The 18264-nt window shown below is 47.7% G+C and overlaps 1 protein-coding gene across 1 annotated transcript in view; it reads right to left on the reverse strand.

Annotated features, from left to right (window-relative positions):
• The window catches only part of ITK (IL2 inducible T cell kinase), a 242359-nt gene that overhangs the window by 147384 nt on the left and 76711 nt on the right, over nt 1–18264 (reverse strand). The window contains exon 6 of the mRNA XM_085617606.1: nt 10615–10766. Coding sequence (XP_085473732.1) covers nt 10615–10766 — 152 coding nt within the window. The remainder of the gene's footprint in view (nt 1–10614; nt 10767–18264) is intronic.

An 18264-nucleotide genomic window follows, 5' to 3' on the forward strand; every position in this document is an offset into this window, starting at 1 on the left:
CCACGCAGATCGTGGAGATGCTGGAGGGCTCACCTTTGGTGCAGATGCTGCTCGAGGGTTGGGCTTCTCAGGACCCAAAGCACAACTTGGAGGGAGCCTCGGTTGTTGCACTGGTCAGCTTGTCGTAGTCGTTTCAAGATGGCTGGCTCCACGTGTCTCGGTGCCTCCACGGGTCTCCTCTTTTCAGGGACTGTGGATCGGGCGGTGAGAGGTCTGGAGGTCCAGGTCTTGTCAGTCTCTGGGCTCGGGCTCCGGCGGGAGGCGGCGGCAAAGCAGACGTTGATTCGCTGGATGGTGCTTGCGTTAGCAAGGTGGTCACTCCCTGACCACAGGGGAGATTGGCTTCAGTCCTCTGTGCGGCAGAGCGTCGAAGTTCCCGTCTTCTTCTTAGTTTCAAGTTGATTCCAGGATGTCTGAAGTCTTAGGACACAGCTCCTACCTTTAAGCGGATTCTAGGGGCCGGACTACCTGCTAGGTCCCTCCCTAAGGGTGGGACCAGGAAGGGGGGTGGTTACACCCCCAATCCTTTGTCCAGCTCGCCCCAGGCCCGGGACTGGTGTGCCCCAGGACCGGTTTGAACTGGCATATGCACCGAGGCTCCTTGTGAGCCACAGGCATGTCTGGTTTCTTTCAAGCCCTACCTGACCAATACACAAAATCCTGTCTGGGGTGGTGCACGCACCTCCCCTGGCAGGAAACCCTTTGTCCACACCTCCCAAGCTGGAAGGACTCCCAGCAGCAGGAGGGCAGACTTGTGTCTGTGGTGGCAGCATCCATTTTGTGGAGCTGAGGCTATGTCTGATTTTACCCGGGTTTCAGGTACTGTACATGTCGTGTCCCTCTAGAAGGGTGGAATGCTAACCCCGTCGCCAGAATTGGCGAGGGGTTAGTATTCCAATTCGTATGACACCTTACTCGACATGTTTTGATAAAGCCAAACCAAAGATAGCATTTAACCGCGAGGTTCATAATGCACTTAAGAGTATATGGTATGACGATATCTGGAAACAGTAGAAGGAAGTTGTTCCGACCACTGCAGACAGGCTCAGCTCATGCCAGAGCACCATCTCACATGGAACCAAGCACTCTGCCTTCAGGATTGTTAAGGCCTGCCATAGGAGTGACTTATAGGTTACCAGGTGTCCCATTTAAGTTTAGGTATAGGTATACTACACCTAAGTAAGAGGTGATTACACCAACTTACCCCAGCTGAGTGATCAGCCAGTTGTGTCAGATTGTTAGGCCAAGCCTGGGGTGGCATAATACATGCTGCAGCCCTTGGCAGGCCTTGGGTACACCAATGCCCTGGGTACCTAGTGTACACTGGTACAGGGGCTGACAGGGTGATCCACTTCCAATTGGTTATGCACCTAGGGTGCATAGTTTTAATTTAGTAGAGAGAACAGCAGGCTGGGGGTCTGATTGGCAGGCCCACAGCCTCAATATGTCAAAAACCAGTGAAGCAAAAAGCAAAAATTTGGGGTGACCATAGGATAGCAGACCCTACTCTCCTACACAACCCCCCCCCAAACGCTGGGACATTAAACTAGCCTTGACCAGTCTCGTCTTCATGTCCTAAGTGGAAGTACCTGGAGAGACCATCTGCATTCCCATGGTCAGTACCTGGCCGGTGCTCCACTGTAAAGTCCATCCCCTGTAGGGAAATGGACCACCTAAGCAGTTTGGGGTTTTCACCCTTCATCTGATTTAGCCACAAGAGGGGCTTATGGTCGGTCTGAATCTTGAAGTGAGTGCCAAACAAGTATGGCCTCAGCTTCTTCAGGGCCCACACCACAGCAAAGGCCTCCCTCTCAATAGCTGACCAATTCTTCTCTCTGGGGGTCAACCTTCTGCTAATAAAAGCAATGGGTTGGTCTTGACCATCTACATTAAGTTGTGACAGCACAGCTCCCACACCCAACTCAGAAGCATCTGTTTGGACAATAAACTCTTTGGAGTAGTCAGGACTTTTCAGGATAGGTGCAGAGCACATGGCCTCCTTCAGGTCATCAAATGCCTTTTGACAGCTTACTGTCCACTGAACCTTTTTGGGCATCTTCTTGGATGTCAGATCATTAAGAGGAGTCACAATGGACCCATAGTTCTTAACAAACTTCCTGTAGTACCCAGTCAAGCCCAAGAAAGCTCGAACTTGAGTCTGGGTGGTTGGAGGGGACCAGTCCTTGATGGATTGTATCTTACTCTCCAGTGGTTGAACTTGGCCTCCACCTACAAGGTGGCCCAAATATACAACCTTACTCTGCCCTATCTGGCACTTAGTAGCCTTGATAGTGAGGCCTGCCCTCTGCAGGGCCTCAAGAGCCTTCTTCAGGTGGATCAGGTGATCCTCCCAGGTGGAGCTAAAGACAGCAATGTCATCAAGATATGCTGCACAAAAGTCATCCAACCCAGTAAGGACTTGGTTCACCAGCCTTTGGAAGGTGGCAGGTGCATTCTTCAGACCAAAGGGCATCACCACAAACTGATAATGCCCACCTGGGGTTGAGAATGCTGTTTTGGCCTTAGACTCCTCAGCTAATCTGATTTGCCAATAGCCAGCTGTTAAGTCAAATGTGCTCAAAAACTTTGCAGAAGCTAGTTTGTCTATGAGCTCATCTGCCCTTGGAATAGGGTGTGCATCTGTCCTGGTGACAGCATTGAGTCCTCTGTAATCCACACAGAACCTCATCTCTCTCTTGCCATCTTTGGTGTGAGGTTTGGGGACCAGAACCACTGGGCTAGCCCAGGGGCTCTCTGAGGGTTCAATGACACCTAATTCCAGCATTTTATGTACCTCAGCCTTTATACAGTCCCTGACGTGGTCAGGTTGTCTGTAAAGTTTGTTCTTTACAGGCAGACTGTCACCAGTGTCCACAACATGGGTACACCAGTCAGTTTGACTAGGTATCAAGGAAAACATATGTGAAAATGATTGTAGAACCTGTCTACATTCAGTCTGCTGATGGGCAGTGAGGTTGCCTCCAAGGGTCACTCCTTCAACTGAGCCATCTTCAGGGTTCTGAGACAACAGGTCTGGGAGAGGGTCACTCTCTTCCTCCTGTCCCTCATCTGTAGCCATGAGCAAGCCCATGTCTGCCCTGTCAACATATGCTTTAAGCCTGTTAACATGGAGTACCCTGTGGGGACTCCTGGGAGTTCCTAGGTCGACCAAGTAGGTGACCTCTCCCTTCTTTTCCAGGATTGTATGGGGTCCAGACCATTTGTCTTGGAGTGCTGCTGGGGCCACTGGCTCCAACACCCATACCTTCTGTCCTGGCTGATACTCAACCAAGACAGCCTTTTGGTCATGCCAAGCTTTCTGTAAGGCCTGGCTTGCCTCAAGGTTTTTAGATGCCTTCTCCATATACTCAGCCATCCTGGAGCGGAGACCAAGTACATAGTCCACTATGTCTAGCTTAGGCTTTTTGAGAGGTAACTCCCATCCTTCCTTCACCAAACACAGTGGGCCTCTCACAGGGTGCCCAAACAACAATTCAAAGGGGCTGTAGCCAACTCCTTTTTGTGGGACCTCTCTGTAAGCAAACAGAAGGCAGGGTAGAAGGATATCCCATCTTCGCCTGAGCTTTTCAGGTAATCCTTTGATCATACCCTTTAGGGTCTTGTTGAATCTCTCAACAAGCCCATTGCATTGTGGGTGATAAGGGGTGGTGAACTTGTAGTTGACACCACATTCCTTCCACATAGCTGTCAAGTATCCTGACATAAAGTTGGTACCTCTGTCAGATACTACCTCCTTAGGAAACCCCACTCTGGAGAATACTCCCAGCAGGGCCCTGGCCACAACAGGAGCTGTAGTGGTCCTAAGGGGAATTGCCTCTGGATACCTGGTGGCATGATCCACTACCACCAGTATAAATCTGTGCCCAGATGCAGTGGGAGGATCCATGGGACCCACTATGTCTATTCCCACTCTTTCAAAGGGGACCCCCACCACAGGTAGTGGTATAAGGGGGGCCTTTGTTGTGCCACCTGATTTGCCACTGGCTTGGCAGGTAACACAGGAGCGACAAAACTCCTTTGTATCTTCATTCATATGAGGCCAGTGAAAGTGAGGGACAAGCCTGTCCCAAGTCTTGTTCTGGCCTAAGTGTCCTGCTAAAGGAATATCATGGGCCAAGGTAAGAAGGAAGCCCCTAAATTGCAGAGGTATAACCAACCTCCTGGATGCACCAGGCTTGGGGTCTCTAGCCTCTGAATAAAGGAGCCCTTCATCCCAATACACTTTATGGGTACCTTGAGCATTCCCAGCAGCCTCAGCAGCAGCCAGCTGTCTGAGGGGTTCAAGAGAGGGACAGGATAACTGAGCCTGCCTCAAGTCAGCCCTTGAAGGTCCCCCTGTCCCCAGAAACTCAACCTGATCAGGTTCAAGCTCTTCAGGGACAGTTCCTTCAGGGTCCTCTAGATCAGCTTCCTGGGAAGGCTGATCATCACTCTGAGGCAGGGGGGAAGGCACAGCCTTGACCCTCCTGTTCTTCTTCTTGGTAGGTGCTTGGTCCATTGTTCCAGGATCCAAGACCTGTGGTTCAGTGAGGCACTTTTTGGCCTGTGACCTGGTCACAGCAAGGACATGTGATGATATACCTAACATCTCTGCATGAGTCCTGTACTCCACTTCTGACCATAGAGAACTCTCTAGGTCATTGCCCAACAAACATTCTACTGGGAGGTCTGCACTAACCACAACCCTTTTGAGGCCAGTTACCCCTCCCCATGAGAAGTTAACAACTGCCACACTATGTGAAGTAGTGGCATTGCTGGCATTGGTCACCAGGTAGTTCTCACCTGGTATGTACTGTCCAGGGTCCACAAAGCCTGGTGTCACCATAGTGACACTGGCACATGTGTCCCTGTAAGCTTGAGCCACTTTTTCATTTATTAAAGGAGTCTGTCTGTACTTGCCCAGGTTACTGGGGCTCACAGTCAGGGACAAATCAATGTCCCCATCACAGATCAAGACTGCCTGTGTCAGGGTTCTGTCTAAGTCAGAATCTCCTTCAGTTCCCATAGTGATTCCCACTACACCCTTTGTCTGGGGACCAACACTGCTAACAGTAGTACTGGGAGCAGGTGCCTTAGGGGCAACAGTGTTGGGGGCTCCACCCTTTTTGCAATCACTAGTCCAGTGAGTTGTATTTTTACAATGATTGCACCAGGGTTTCTTTTGACCTTCTTTCTTCTTTTTGGACTGTTGTTGGGACCCACCCTCCTTAGCAGTAGTTTGGGGCCCTGTTGAAGACTTCTGGTCTTTAGATTTCTGATCTCCACCCTTTTGGTCTGTTTTCTTCTGATCACCCCCTTGGCCCTGGTTCTGGTTCTTTTGCTTAACCCTGGTTCTGACCCATTTGTCTGCCTTCTTTCCCAATTCTTGGGGAGAGGTCAGATCAGAGTCAACCAAGTGTTGATGCAGTTGCTGGTTTTGACAGTTATTTAAAATCTGTTCTCTCATCATCAAATTATACAATCCTGTAAAATCAGATACCTTACTTCCCAGCAACCAACCCTCCAAAGCCTTAGTGGCACATTCAATGTATTCAGACCAGTCCTGAGTCTGTGTCTTTTGGGTGTCTCTGAACATTAACCTGTACTGCTCAGTGGTTAAGCCTAACCCATCAACTAGAACACTCTTCAGGACTCTGTAGTTTCTGACATCCTCTTCTCTAACAGTGAGGAGTCTGTCTCTGCCTCTTCCCTCAAAGGAGAGCCAGAGGATTGCTGCCCACTGATCTTCAGGAACCTGCTGTACTTTGCAGGCTCTCTCAAGAGCAGTTATCCACTTGTGGATGTCATCCCCACTTTTGTAGGGGGGCACAACCTTAGACAGGTTTCTATTGTCGAAAACCCTATCTTTGTCCTTAGGGACAATGCTGCCACCAGTGGGTATAGACCCACTCTCTTTATGCTGTCTAGCCTTGCTAAGTTTCTCTTCCATCAGGGCTACTTCTAGCTCCTGCTTCCTGATCCTCAGCTGAGCCTCTTGCATCTTGGCCTCATGTTCCCTCCTCTGAGGGGTGGTCATCCTTCTCCTGGAGTGACCTTGAGAGCCTCTAGAGCCATGGGAAGCATTGGAGTCACCTGAGCGATTCCTTTGCCTTCCAAGCCCTGTGTTAAGTCCACTGGGGAGATCCAGTGGGTTGAACCCACTGTCAGTCCCCAATAGCCTTGGTTTAGCTGGGCCAAGTTTAACACTTGGCACTGGGCTAGTTCTCCCTTCATCCTCACTACTGTCAGTATCCTTTTCACTCTCATCCTCTGTGGTAGGCATCCCATCTAAGGGGTGACTATTGGGAAGGGGTACTTCAGTGGCATCTTCAGAAGGGGGGCCTCCTGTTCCTGTCCCTAAGGGGGCTAACTGGGAAGCTTTCTTGAGTGCTCTCTGATTCTCATCATTCTGTAAGAGCTCTCTGAGCTCAGCAGAGTTTGGGTTCTTGGGCTGTTTAAGGCCTCTAAGAGTTGCCAAATGCCTGAGCTCATTCTGATTAAGGGTAGCAAAGCTGGATGGTGCCCTCTGGGGGTCACTCTCAACAGAGATGGGTACAGTGGACCCCTCTGCCCCGGCCATTGCTCTTAAGTGTGGGTGGATGTGTTGCAATCTACCTACACTTGGGTTTACCTACTAAACCTATCTAGTAGTTGTAGTCAGGGTGTGCTACTCCCTTTGCTCTACAACAACTAAGTTCAGTAGAACTTAAGTATATCTAATCTTGTTTTATATGTACCTACAGGTACCTATGTGATCTTTCAATTGGTAAAACACAGCAAGCTCAAATCCAACCGCTGCTCACCAATGTGAGAAGTTGGCCTGGTATATGATGCTCACTAGTTAAAGTGATCACCTTGTACCATGCCAAGCAACCCTTATGGTGTGGTTGTAAGTCAACCTTTTCGGACTAGCTGCCCTAGTGGTAGCGTAGGCTAAGCAGTCTTTGAGGCTAAACTCGTGAAGCGTGTTAAGCCAGCTGTTTTACCAAATGTAACCCCCTTTTATACCAATGAAAGGACACCACACAGATATATATTCAAAATATATATGTATTTATTTCTCAAAGTAACCCCTAGTCTCTTTATGAGCACAGGAGCACAAATCGTCAAACAAGATTATCACAGAATACACAGAAGTTGCACTTTATATGGATAGGCCCTGGTGGCCACTCGAACCATATACTAAAATAGTGGTATAAGTACCACGAACAGGAAAGGGAAAAGGCCTAGGGCCTCTAGAATCGCTGGGCCTACAAGGAGCTAACGTCAGTTAGTGACCAGGAGGTCCACGGGTGGCGTGTGCAGAGCAAATAGTCACACGCGTGCTCCCATAGGTTTCAATGGGTGCGTAAAAAGTACACAGTTACTGCAAAAGGAATCTTCCGGATGACCTAGGAACTTAAGATTTGGAACACAGGCACTAGAGATGTATTACTACACTTGGGCACCGGAGTGCCAGCTTTACCTCACCCACAGGAAGCGGGTGCATAGGCCTCGAAGTGCGTCGGGTTTCTTCTATCTGTTCCGTGGGGCCTGTAGACAAAAGTGCTGCAGGCGGTCGGTCAGGAAGAGATGCAGTGGATCCAAGAGTGGATCGGAGATGTTGAAGACCTGTAAGCAGAGGGGACAGTGTTCACAGTCACTAGCCAGTGACCAGCGTGGCACCAGGTGGGTACCAGGCAATGTCGGGTGCAAACAGGAAGGAAGGTGTAGCTTGACTCTGCAGCCACGTGGTCCCTGAAGGTCGACGACGTCCAGGAGTCGAGTCACGAGCTGTCCCACGCAGGCTCTCGCTGTCGGCGGTGTCGGCGACTTGATCGAAGCAAACAAGCCTTGGCAAAAGCAATTGTTGTAGGCAAGGAGTTTAAGCTGATGGTTCTGACCAGCAAGGTCAGAGGAACTGCTCCTTTGGAGGGGAGCAAGGGCCAGTCTGGAGCAACCAGACCAGCGGTGTTTGTCGTAGATTTCGTCGCCAAGATGGCCACTAGCCAGCGGGCCAGCAACCGGTTAGGCGCGTCGAGTGGCAAAATGCAGAAGGGCCCCACGCAGATCGTGGAGATGCTGGAGGGCTCACCTTTGGTGCAGATGCTGCTCGAGGGTTGGGCTTCTCAGGACCCAAAGCACAACTTGGAGGGAGCCTCGGTTGTTGCACTGGTCAGCTTGTCGTAGTCGTTTCAAGATGGCTGGCTCCACGTGTCTCGGTGCCTCCACGGGTCTCCTCTTTTCAGGGACTGTGGATCGGGCGGTGAGAGGTCTGGAGGTCCAGGTCTTGTCAGTCTCTGGGCTCGGGCTCCGGCGGGAGGCGGCGGCAAAGCAGACGTTGATTCGCTGGATGGTGCTTGCGTTAGCAAGGTGGTCACTCCCTGACCACAGGGGAGATTGGCTTCAGTCCTCTGTGCGGCAGAGCGTCGAAGTTCCCGTCTTCTTCTTAGTTTCAAGTTGATTCCAGGATGTCTGAAGTCTTAGGACACAGCTCCTACCTTTAAGCGGATTCTAGGGGCCGGACTACCTGCTAGGTCCCTCCCTAAGGGTGGGACCAGGAAGGGGGGTGGTTACACCCCCAATCCTTTGTCCAGCTCGCCCCAGGCCCGGGACTGGTGTGCCCCAGGACCGGTTTGAACTGGCATATGCACCGAGGCTCCTTGTGAGCCACAGGCATGTCTGGTTTCTTTCAAGCCCTACCTGACCAATACACAAAATCCTGTCTGGGGTGGTGCACGCACCTCCCCTGGCAGGAAACCCTTTGTCCACACCTCCCAAGCTGGAAGGACTCCCAGCAGCAGGAGGGCAGACTTGTGTCTGTGGTGGCAGCATCCATTTTGTGGAGCTGAGGCTATGTCTGATTTTACCCGGGTTTCAGGTACTGTACATGTCGTGTCCCTCTAGAAGGGTGGAATGCTAACCCCGTCGCCAGAATTGGCGAGGGGTTAGTATTCCAATTCGTATGACACCTTACTCGACATGTTTTGATAAAGCCAAACCAAAGATAGCATTTAACCGCGAGGTTCATAATGCACTTAAGAGTATATGGTATGACGATATCTGGAAACAGTAGAAGGAAGTTGTTCCGACCACTGCAGACAGGCTCAGCTCATGCCAGAGCACCATCTCACATGGAACCAAGCACTCTGCCTTCAGGATTGTTAAGGCCTGCCATAGGAGTGACTTATAGGTTACCAGGTGTCCCATTTAAGTTTAGGTATAGGTATACTACACCTAAGTAAGAGGTGATTACACCAACTTACCCCAGCTGAGTGATCAGCCAGTTGTGTCAGATTGTTAGGCCAAGCCTGGGGTGGCATAATACATGCTGCAGCCCTTGGCAGGCCTTGGGTACACCAATGCCCTGGGTACCTAGTGTACACTGGTACAGGGGCTGACAGGGTGATCCACTTCCAATTGGTTATGCACCTAGGGTGCATAGTTTTAATTTAGTAGAGAGAACAGCAGGCTGGGGGTCTGATTGGCAGGCCCACAGCCTCAATATGTCAAAAACCAGTGAAGCAAAAAGCAAAAATTTGGGGTGACCATAGGATAGCAGACCCTACTCTCCTACACAGGGTATCCCTCATATGTGATTGTGAAACATGGCATATGTTTCAGATTTTCACATGTGGGGCAATAATGCAGGTGAGTACTTGCTAAAAGATGACAAGCTAAACTCATAAATCTACTGCATGAAAAGTTAGTTTTAGGGGGTCAGAAAAGATACTTTAAAAAACGGGAATCCGTTATTTAAGGGCAATTAGCTCATTTACCCAAAATGAAAAGTTACAATATAGGAACAAAATATGTTCATTTTCAGAAAATATTAACATGATATTTAGGAACAAAATTATCGTATAGCAATAATATGCGCAATGTTGATATTTGAATGATAAATTGTGTTGGGTTTGGGGCTGTAGTTAATTCTTTTATGCCAGAGTACACATGCTGCTCTGAAAAGTGAGGACACTCCATCATCTATATTAATACATCTTTTCATGCCAATATCATCACTACTGCTGTAGAAGACCACAGTAAACAGACTATATGGAGGTATACAGGAAGCAGACATGGGGCCCAACTAATATACACATGTAAAGCACTGTTAAAAAGCCCATGGCTTGTGTCAGCGGTGGGAAGACACCTACGTGTTGGTCTGAGACTCGCCCTCTCTTGTGTGACAGGGATGTCTTTCTTTGCAAGTGAAGAGACACAGTCCCTCCATAATCAGTAATTGGACCAAGGCTCACCAACCTCCAGATGTTCGATGTGGTTGTTCAAAAGCCCCTCTTTCCTCTCTGTTATCCATCTTGATCATTATACAGTGGTCAGAACATGCTCTATAGGCCATTCTGGTTATGGGAATAACCCTCTTTCAGGGGCTTATTTACAAACCCCTTGCGCCGCCTGTATGTCAGTTTTTCCATATTGAAAGTGACACACTGGCGGCGCAAGGGGCTTGTAAATAAGCCTCTCAGTGTTGTGGGTCAAACAAAAACTCTCATCAGTCGATAAAGCTAGAACCCTCTTTCCTCAGTGGCACGTCCCCTCCCTGATGTTCAGTTTAGAACTCCCCACCTCCCTTCAAGCTCCTTGGTTGTCTCTCAGCTCCTGTCCCCTACTTCCTACCCGTTCTTATCCTGCACCCTCCACCAGTGCAGATCCATGCAGTCCAGCAGCAGGTACTCTTCATTGCGCTGCAGCATCAGTTGCTGGGAGTTCTGTGTCTCATAGTCGTACATGGCTTGAAGTCGGACCTGACCAGGTTCATCGAATGATCGCTGTGAATAGTAAGAAAGAGGTATCAATGTGTTACCCAACAAAGACAACAGGACACTCAAGCCTTTCCTGTGGCTCCGCAGGAAAAGAGGGCAAACCTGTAGATCACCACTCCCATGCCGAAGCTTAACTTGGATGATACCACGTCATACCAGGAGCACATGTCCTTCATGTGCTTAGCCCTACTCCAAGAACACGACAATAGTACTCATTCTTTGGTATTTAGGGCCTTTGTGGTGCAAAAACAGATCAGCTAATCAATAATTGAGAGAATTCTCCTTTTCACCATAATGTCTTCTTTTGGCCTAGTGGATCTTTTCTACAGGCAATTTGCAAGTTGTCCTAAATCATATTTTTTCCTGTGCCAGCGCCTCACTTCTGCACCCCTTGCTGTGACACTTTCTTATCCCCATCACATTGCTCCACTTTTCTTCTGCACATCATCTACAAGAATCTTCAAACCTTCCTGGTAATTCTCTCAACACAAATGCTCACTGACACGCTCCCGGATAACAACTCCAGTATCTGGTGATGGATGTCTGATCACGTTTCAAGCAAATAATATGTTCATCCTCACGCTGGCACTTTCTAGTCTGCCAGTCCTTTGTCCAATCTTGGTCTCTTTGCTGTTTGTGTTCCCCCAATCCTATTGAAATGACAATCTTGCATCAGACAAGTACAATCATAACAGTCCTACAGGCAGCAACTGCCAGCCTCAGAATGCCTCATATAATATTCTTACACAGTGAGACCCAATGGAATAGACTCTATACATAAGACGATTCTAACACCTCCCCATAACCACTTGAATAGACTCTATACATAAGACGATTCTAACACCTCCCCATAACCACTTGAATAGACGCTATACATAAAAAGATTCTAACACCTCCCCATAACCACTTGAATAGACTCAATACATAAAAAGATTCTACCACCTTCCCATAACCACTTGAATAGACTCTATACATAAAAAGACACAACAACTCCCTATAACCACTGGAATAGACTCAATACATAAAAAGACCATAACACCTGCCTGTCTTTAATATCTGCACCACCTCCCTCTATCCCTTCTGCACATATCTCCTGCATCTCTTTTCTTTTAACTTTTCTGTTTCCCTTCTGTCTTCAGTTTTGCTCCAAACCTTATATTGAAACTTGGCACTTGAAATATGCTCTTCTCAGATTTTGAACGCTTCATTGCCTGGGCCTGTCTTGATGGCACAATTCCTAGTGTGGCTTTTGGAGGTATGCATCCAGAGCAGTGCAACACACATCTGCAAAGTGGTTGTCTGTTCCAAACTTGAAACACCACTTCACTTTTGTGGTGCATTCAAGCCTGTGAGACAGAGAGTGTTAACAATATAAATGCCATAGGATATAATGAGATTTATATTTCGGCGGACGGGATATCTGTCACTTTTGTGACAGAATAACCCGTACGCCAAGATCTAAATATGGCCGTTAGTGTTCCTCTGGCCTGTCCTGGATAGCCCAGTGCCCTCTTGGTGGCCTATGCTAGCGAACTGCTCAGGGACCTCTTGTTTCATCATTATAGAGACAAATGCCACCTCTCTGTGTGCTGCTTGGGCTTGGGATAGTTCTTAGGCGTTTCACAGTGCCAGCATGCCAAGCAGATTTATGTTCTGTTCTTTCAAGAATCATTACCAATGTTTAGATGAGCATCACCACTCAATTAACTATGATGTAACAACTTTGTCACTGCTACGTAGCTCACAGATCTGCTCCTGGATTGTTTCTGTTGATTCCCTGGCCTACCGCTGAGCAACGGACAGCTGAGACGTCTTATAATCAAGGTTGGACTGCGATATGTAGTAGGTGTTCATGGCATTTCCGGATGCCTGGCAGTTGTCTTTGTTTGTGTATTTGTAAGGATACCGTCTAATTTAATACTTTGTCCTCTGCAAGTGCCTTAATAAAGATCCTGTTGCAATTTCAATAATCCAAGAGTCGAGTACAGGAAGAATAAGGATTTATTCCATTAAAATTCACCCACGACCACGACGTCCTGCTGCCACGGATTCCAACACAAAACTACCGTTGCTTGGAAGACCGGTGAGCAGAGAACGCCGCGGAGCGTGGACACATTTAATGAACAACATGATTACACACGAGATGATCGTACGCAGGAGCCTCATGAAAGACTCCACGCACTACGATCATCTCGTGCATGTAACTATGACATCACTACAGCATCTTTCCCCTTAACAATTGATAAGAAGAATTACATGTTTGTTAAAATAGCAGTCTATGTAAAGTGGAAGTAAGAACACAATAAGCAAAACAATTTACATAATAAGAATGAATGACAAGGGGGAGGAGCCAAGATGGCGTCCGGGACGGAAGCGTAGACTCCCGGCTCCGTGAACCTCCGCATCCCGCACGGATATCCTGCATGAGATCCTCAGCCTGCGCTATGCGCTCGTATTTGTGAATGAGAGTGGCAACCGACCGTGTGACTCCGAAGTTTCTGGCGGCGGTACCGCCGGAGAAATGTGCCTTTGAAATTTGCGGCCCGTGCAGCCCTGGAGCCAGGACCTCGAGTGGACGCCTTGGCCGGGTGGCAGTTCAACAACAGCGGCGTGTGGTGACTGGGTGGAGTCGGACCACCGGAGCGGTGCACACCTCGGCCTACATTTCGCCGTGGTCGTTCCTACCGCTAAGCGTAGCGGACCGAGTGCATGCCCGGGGTGGCAATTCTGAGATTCTCCGGTGATCGCCCCTGCCTTTGACGGTGAGCTGCCCGGACGCCGCCCGTAACTCGCCCTGATTCTTGCGGGCTGCTCCCGGATTTTCGCGGGCGCTGGTCCGTGGTGGGGACGACTGTTGCCCGTGACCACACAACGGATAATTTTTGCCTGCCCCCGGAACCCTGTTTCCAGCGACGTGGACCTTGAGGCGCTTGTCCCTGGGTCCCGGTCCCAATACGGGTCGGGCCTACCCGGCGGCCATCTTGTTATGATGAAGCCTACCATCCTGTCCACCGGGTCACAGCAGGATTGGGAGTGTGTGACTTTTGGGAGTGTGGCGGAGCGATCGCAGAGAGCTGTGCTGGGGTACGGCGACCTCCTCGAGGCTCTCGGTGCCCTTCATTCCACCTTGGTTCATGGCATCGGGGTCTTGGGGAGTAAGCTCGATGGTGTGGCATCAGCGTCGGGACAGTTGCGGCCTGCCTGTCCTCAGGTACACAGGGACTTCCCACACTGCACACAGGAGGACAATGTCGCGGCCATCCCTGAGATTAGTGAACAGCTGGAAACTCCGGACAGTATGCTTCCGTGTGATCGGCTGGCTGTGGGTCTGATCTGTTCCGGAGGTATTGGACCTGAGTGGGAGGTGGTGACCTCGTCCCGTGCACGGCCTCCGGCGACCCAGGGAAAATTCAAGCAACAGTTGTCTACTTTGGCTGATTCCGCCTTCCTGGACCTTGTGTGCAGTGCAGATCCTGGGGCAACACTGGGAAAGACGTCCCTCCATGATGCGGACTGTGTTGGTACTCAGAGACTTCCACCCCACCTGTGTGCGTCGCTTCCCGGTCGTTTTTGGACACTCCTTTACCTTGTAACATTGGACATGGCGCTGGGTCGAGGGGTATGCATGGGCAGATTTGCAAAGAGTGGTCAAGGATAAGGCTGATCCTTCAGGGGTGGTCATCTAGTAGACGGGTGGGCTCAGGGGTTGCGTGCTCTCATGGCATAGCTATTAGTATAATTGGTGCATAATGCTCCCCATCTTTCTTTGACATGGTCGATTTTGTGCTGCTTACTGTTTGCCTTGGGGAAAACTTACCGTGCGGGAGGGAGAAGCCGGGGGCATGTTTTGAAGGCCCTCCTCCAGTTTATTAATACTCTCTCTACCCCCCGTCTGGTGGGGTTCTTTTCTTACTCCCTTTTCTCTGTTCTTCTATATTTCGGGTCTGGTTCCAGGGCGACAGGCACACTGCTGGGGGGGGGGGCCGTACTCATCTGCAGAGGTGCAGGGTGGGGGGTTGGGGAAGGGGATTCTTTAGTCTTTACCCCTTTTTTTCCATGGCCTCCTTTTTCTTCTCTGATTCTTCTTTGTTTTTCTTTTCTGGGATCAGCGTGGTACAACTCCTTTGTTGTGAATCACTGCTTTTTCATGTGTGCCACAATTTCCGGGGTGTTTTCTGGGCTTTAGGGCATGGGACTGCAGGCGCAACTGGTCATGATACTTCTCTACATCCTGCACTTCCTGTTTTAGCGCCATTGACTCGATAGATTGCCGTTTATTGTTTACGTTTGTTATTCTGCCTGCCATTTTTCGCTGCTGGGAAATTGTTTGGCACCTGATCCTTTCGTCTTTCCCTATTATAAAATGAAAGCCTTTTTAATCCTGGTGTCCTACTGGCGCCATTCACTGGCCGAGAATATATTAGCATGGAGATTCTGCTCCCCGAGGTTCTGCCTGTGTCAACATTGGATCTCTGTTGCTTTGACTGCTTAGCGGCCGGCCCCGGGGGGTTGTAGGCCCATACTTGTTATTGGTTGAAATGCTAATAAAGGTTTTAAAAAAAAAAAAAAAAAAAAAAAAAAAGAATGAATGACAAGAACCTTGAATCATTCCAAAATATAATCTTTGTATTTTTCTGGTAACCTTCTTGTGTGAGTAGTGTTTTTCCCGCACACATCCACCTCCCTGTCACTCAAATGTGTAGTTGCAGGTACAACCAAAGAGTGTGTTTGGAACATATGAGAAGAGGGTATAACTAAGGTTAGTGCACTTTGAGTTTTTGCAGGATCCACATCTTGTAACCAATTGTAGGGTTGTAAATGACCTGCATTAGACCCATAATGGTTGGAAATGATGTCAGCTTGAGTATTGGAAACTAACACTAAATCTCTTTTGTTCCACCACCCTTTGTTAAATAAAAAAGCTGAACCTTTAGATACCTTGCAAACGTGAACTGGACAAGAAAACTTAGAAGAGCCCTTCACCACTTTCTTGGGCTTTTTGATTTACACCCAATCACCGGGTTTCAATGAATCTCCACTGAAATGTTTTTTTGAGTCAAATTGACTTTTCATTTTTTCTTGGGTGTTCTTCACCCTGTCTCTGATTGCATCTACAGAATCTATTTTTCGTTCTGATTTGTTAGACAACCAAGTGGGAAATAAATTTGAATGTACCATTCTACCTCTCAGTAGTGTGAACGGTGCGACCCCAGTGGTGGAATGGGGAGTGGTGTTGTACGACCAGACCTTATCTCTCAAAAAATCATCAACATTTAGATTCGAAGCAATAGCAGTTTGGAAACCTTCCTTGATTAGCCTGTTTCCTCTTTCAACTAGACCATTTGAAGATGGAAAATAAAGTGCGACCTTTAAATGTAGTATGTCATGAGATTCTAGATATTTGCACATACGTTGTGATGAAAAGTGTGTACCATTGTCAGTAACTATTGACTTCGGCGAACCCTCTAGTTTAAACACATGTTCAAGGAACTTGATGGTGTTTTCAGTAGTAGCTCCATCACAAAACCAGTAAAACATCCATTTAGGAAAATAATCAATTAACAAGATTAAAAATTTGTTGTGCATGGGAAGTAGTTCGTATGGACCAGAAAAGTCCATACCAACTTTGTCCCAAGGTCCGGTAGGGAAAGGTACAGGGTGTAAGGGAGTTTGTAGAGTCTTCCATTTTTTATCAGATAAAAGGCATTATGGGCATGTTTCTATAGTGGACTTGACTTGAGTTTCCATGGAAGGCCACCAATAGAACTTCTTAATTCTCTTACAGGTTTTAGAAATACCAAGGTGGCCTTGGTGTGCTAATTGAATGATATTCTTGCACAACTTTTCAGGAGGAACAAACAAATCATGACGCATGATGATTTCACCCACAACAGAAAGTTCCTCAGCAACTTGAGCAAATTTCTTCCAGTCATAAGATAGTGTCCTAGTTGCTGGCCAACCATGAGTAATAAATTGTTTAACTTTTTGTATATTGTGATCTTTATCACATTCTAACTTCCAAGTATGTTCAGAAATAGAAGGAAACCCCACAACAGCATCTATAGCTGCAACCACACACTCTGAAATATTATTATCATCTTCATTCTGAACATTTTCTAAAGACATCCTGGAGAGGCAATCTGTTCTAAAGTTTTTTCCTCCCGGTAAATGTTTTATTATAAAATGGTATTCTTGTAAGGTGGATAGTAAACGTATAAGTCTAGCAGATGCTTTGTTCGGGCCAGAACCTGAGAGCATGTAAACTAAAGGTTTATGGTCGGTGAAGATATCAAATTCTCGTCCCCAAATATATGATCTAATTTTTTGAATAGCCCAGACACAAGCGAGTGCTTCTCTTTCAATTGTCCTATAACGTGTTTCTGGAGGTAGTAATGTCCTAGAAGCAAATGCAATTGTATGTTCCTTATTTCCTACCCACTGACAAAGAACAGCTCCTAAGCCAGATAAATTTGCATCAACATTTAGGAAACATCTGCAATTATCCTGAAATGGGCGGAGAGCAGGGGCACGTTCTATAATGACCTTTACCTTATAAAAAGTGTCTTGCAGATCATCACTCCATGAGAATTTTGCCCCTTTCCTAAGTAATGCTCGGAGGGGTTCAACTATCTGAGCATAACCATGTACGAAGCGAGCATAATACTCAGCCAAGCCAAGAAAAGAACGTAAAGCGTCTCTATCCCTTGGATGCGAACCTTCACGTACTGCTTGTATTAGTGAAAGTTTGGGTTTAATGCCTTCTGGTGACAGTGTGTGACCCAAATAATCAAGAGTTTGAACACCAAATTAGCATTTTTCGTGTCTGATGGTCATGCCAGAGGAGGACAAAATTTGTAAAACTTTGGTCAAGGTGGAATTATGTGCCTCACGACTGCTAGCGTGGACCACAATGTCATCCTGGTATGCTTGGACTCCTAAAATATTTTTGAAAAGCGAATCCATGAGTTTTTGGAATACGCTAGCAGCGGATGCTAGTCCAAATGGTAGCCTGAGATATTGAAACGCCCCAAAGGGTGTAATAAAAGTAGTGAGTTCTTGAGAGTCTACACTGAGAGGGATTTGGTGATATGCAGACTGTAAATCAATTAGGGAAAAGTACTTAGAATCCCCTATGCCAGCTAAAAGATCATGGATTTTTGGAAGAGGGTGACAATCTATAATGATATTCTTATTTAATGAGCGCAAGTCAGCACAGAGTCTCACCTCGCCTGACTTTTTCTTGCAAACGACGATGGGAGAAACCCATTGAGATGAATCACAAGGAACAATTATGCGTTCAGAACAAAGATTGTCCAATACTTTTTTAAGATCATCTCTGGCACTGAGAGGTAAGGGTTTAACTTTGTGTATCACTGGTTGGGCATTAGCTTTGAGTCTTATTTGATGTTCAAAACCCAAAACGGTACCAATTTTGTTAGTGAGGACCGAAGGGAATTGCTTGATAATCTCATTAATTTCAGTGGAAAGAGCTGAAAAGGAAGAA

Source organism: Triturus cristatus, chromosome 7 (genome assembly GCF_964204655.1).
Source record: "Triturus cristatus chromosome 7, aTriCri1.1, whole genome shotgun sequence".
NCBI lineage: Eukaryota > Metazoa > Chordata > Amphibia > Caudata > Salamandridae > Triturus > Triturus cristatus.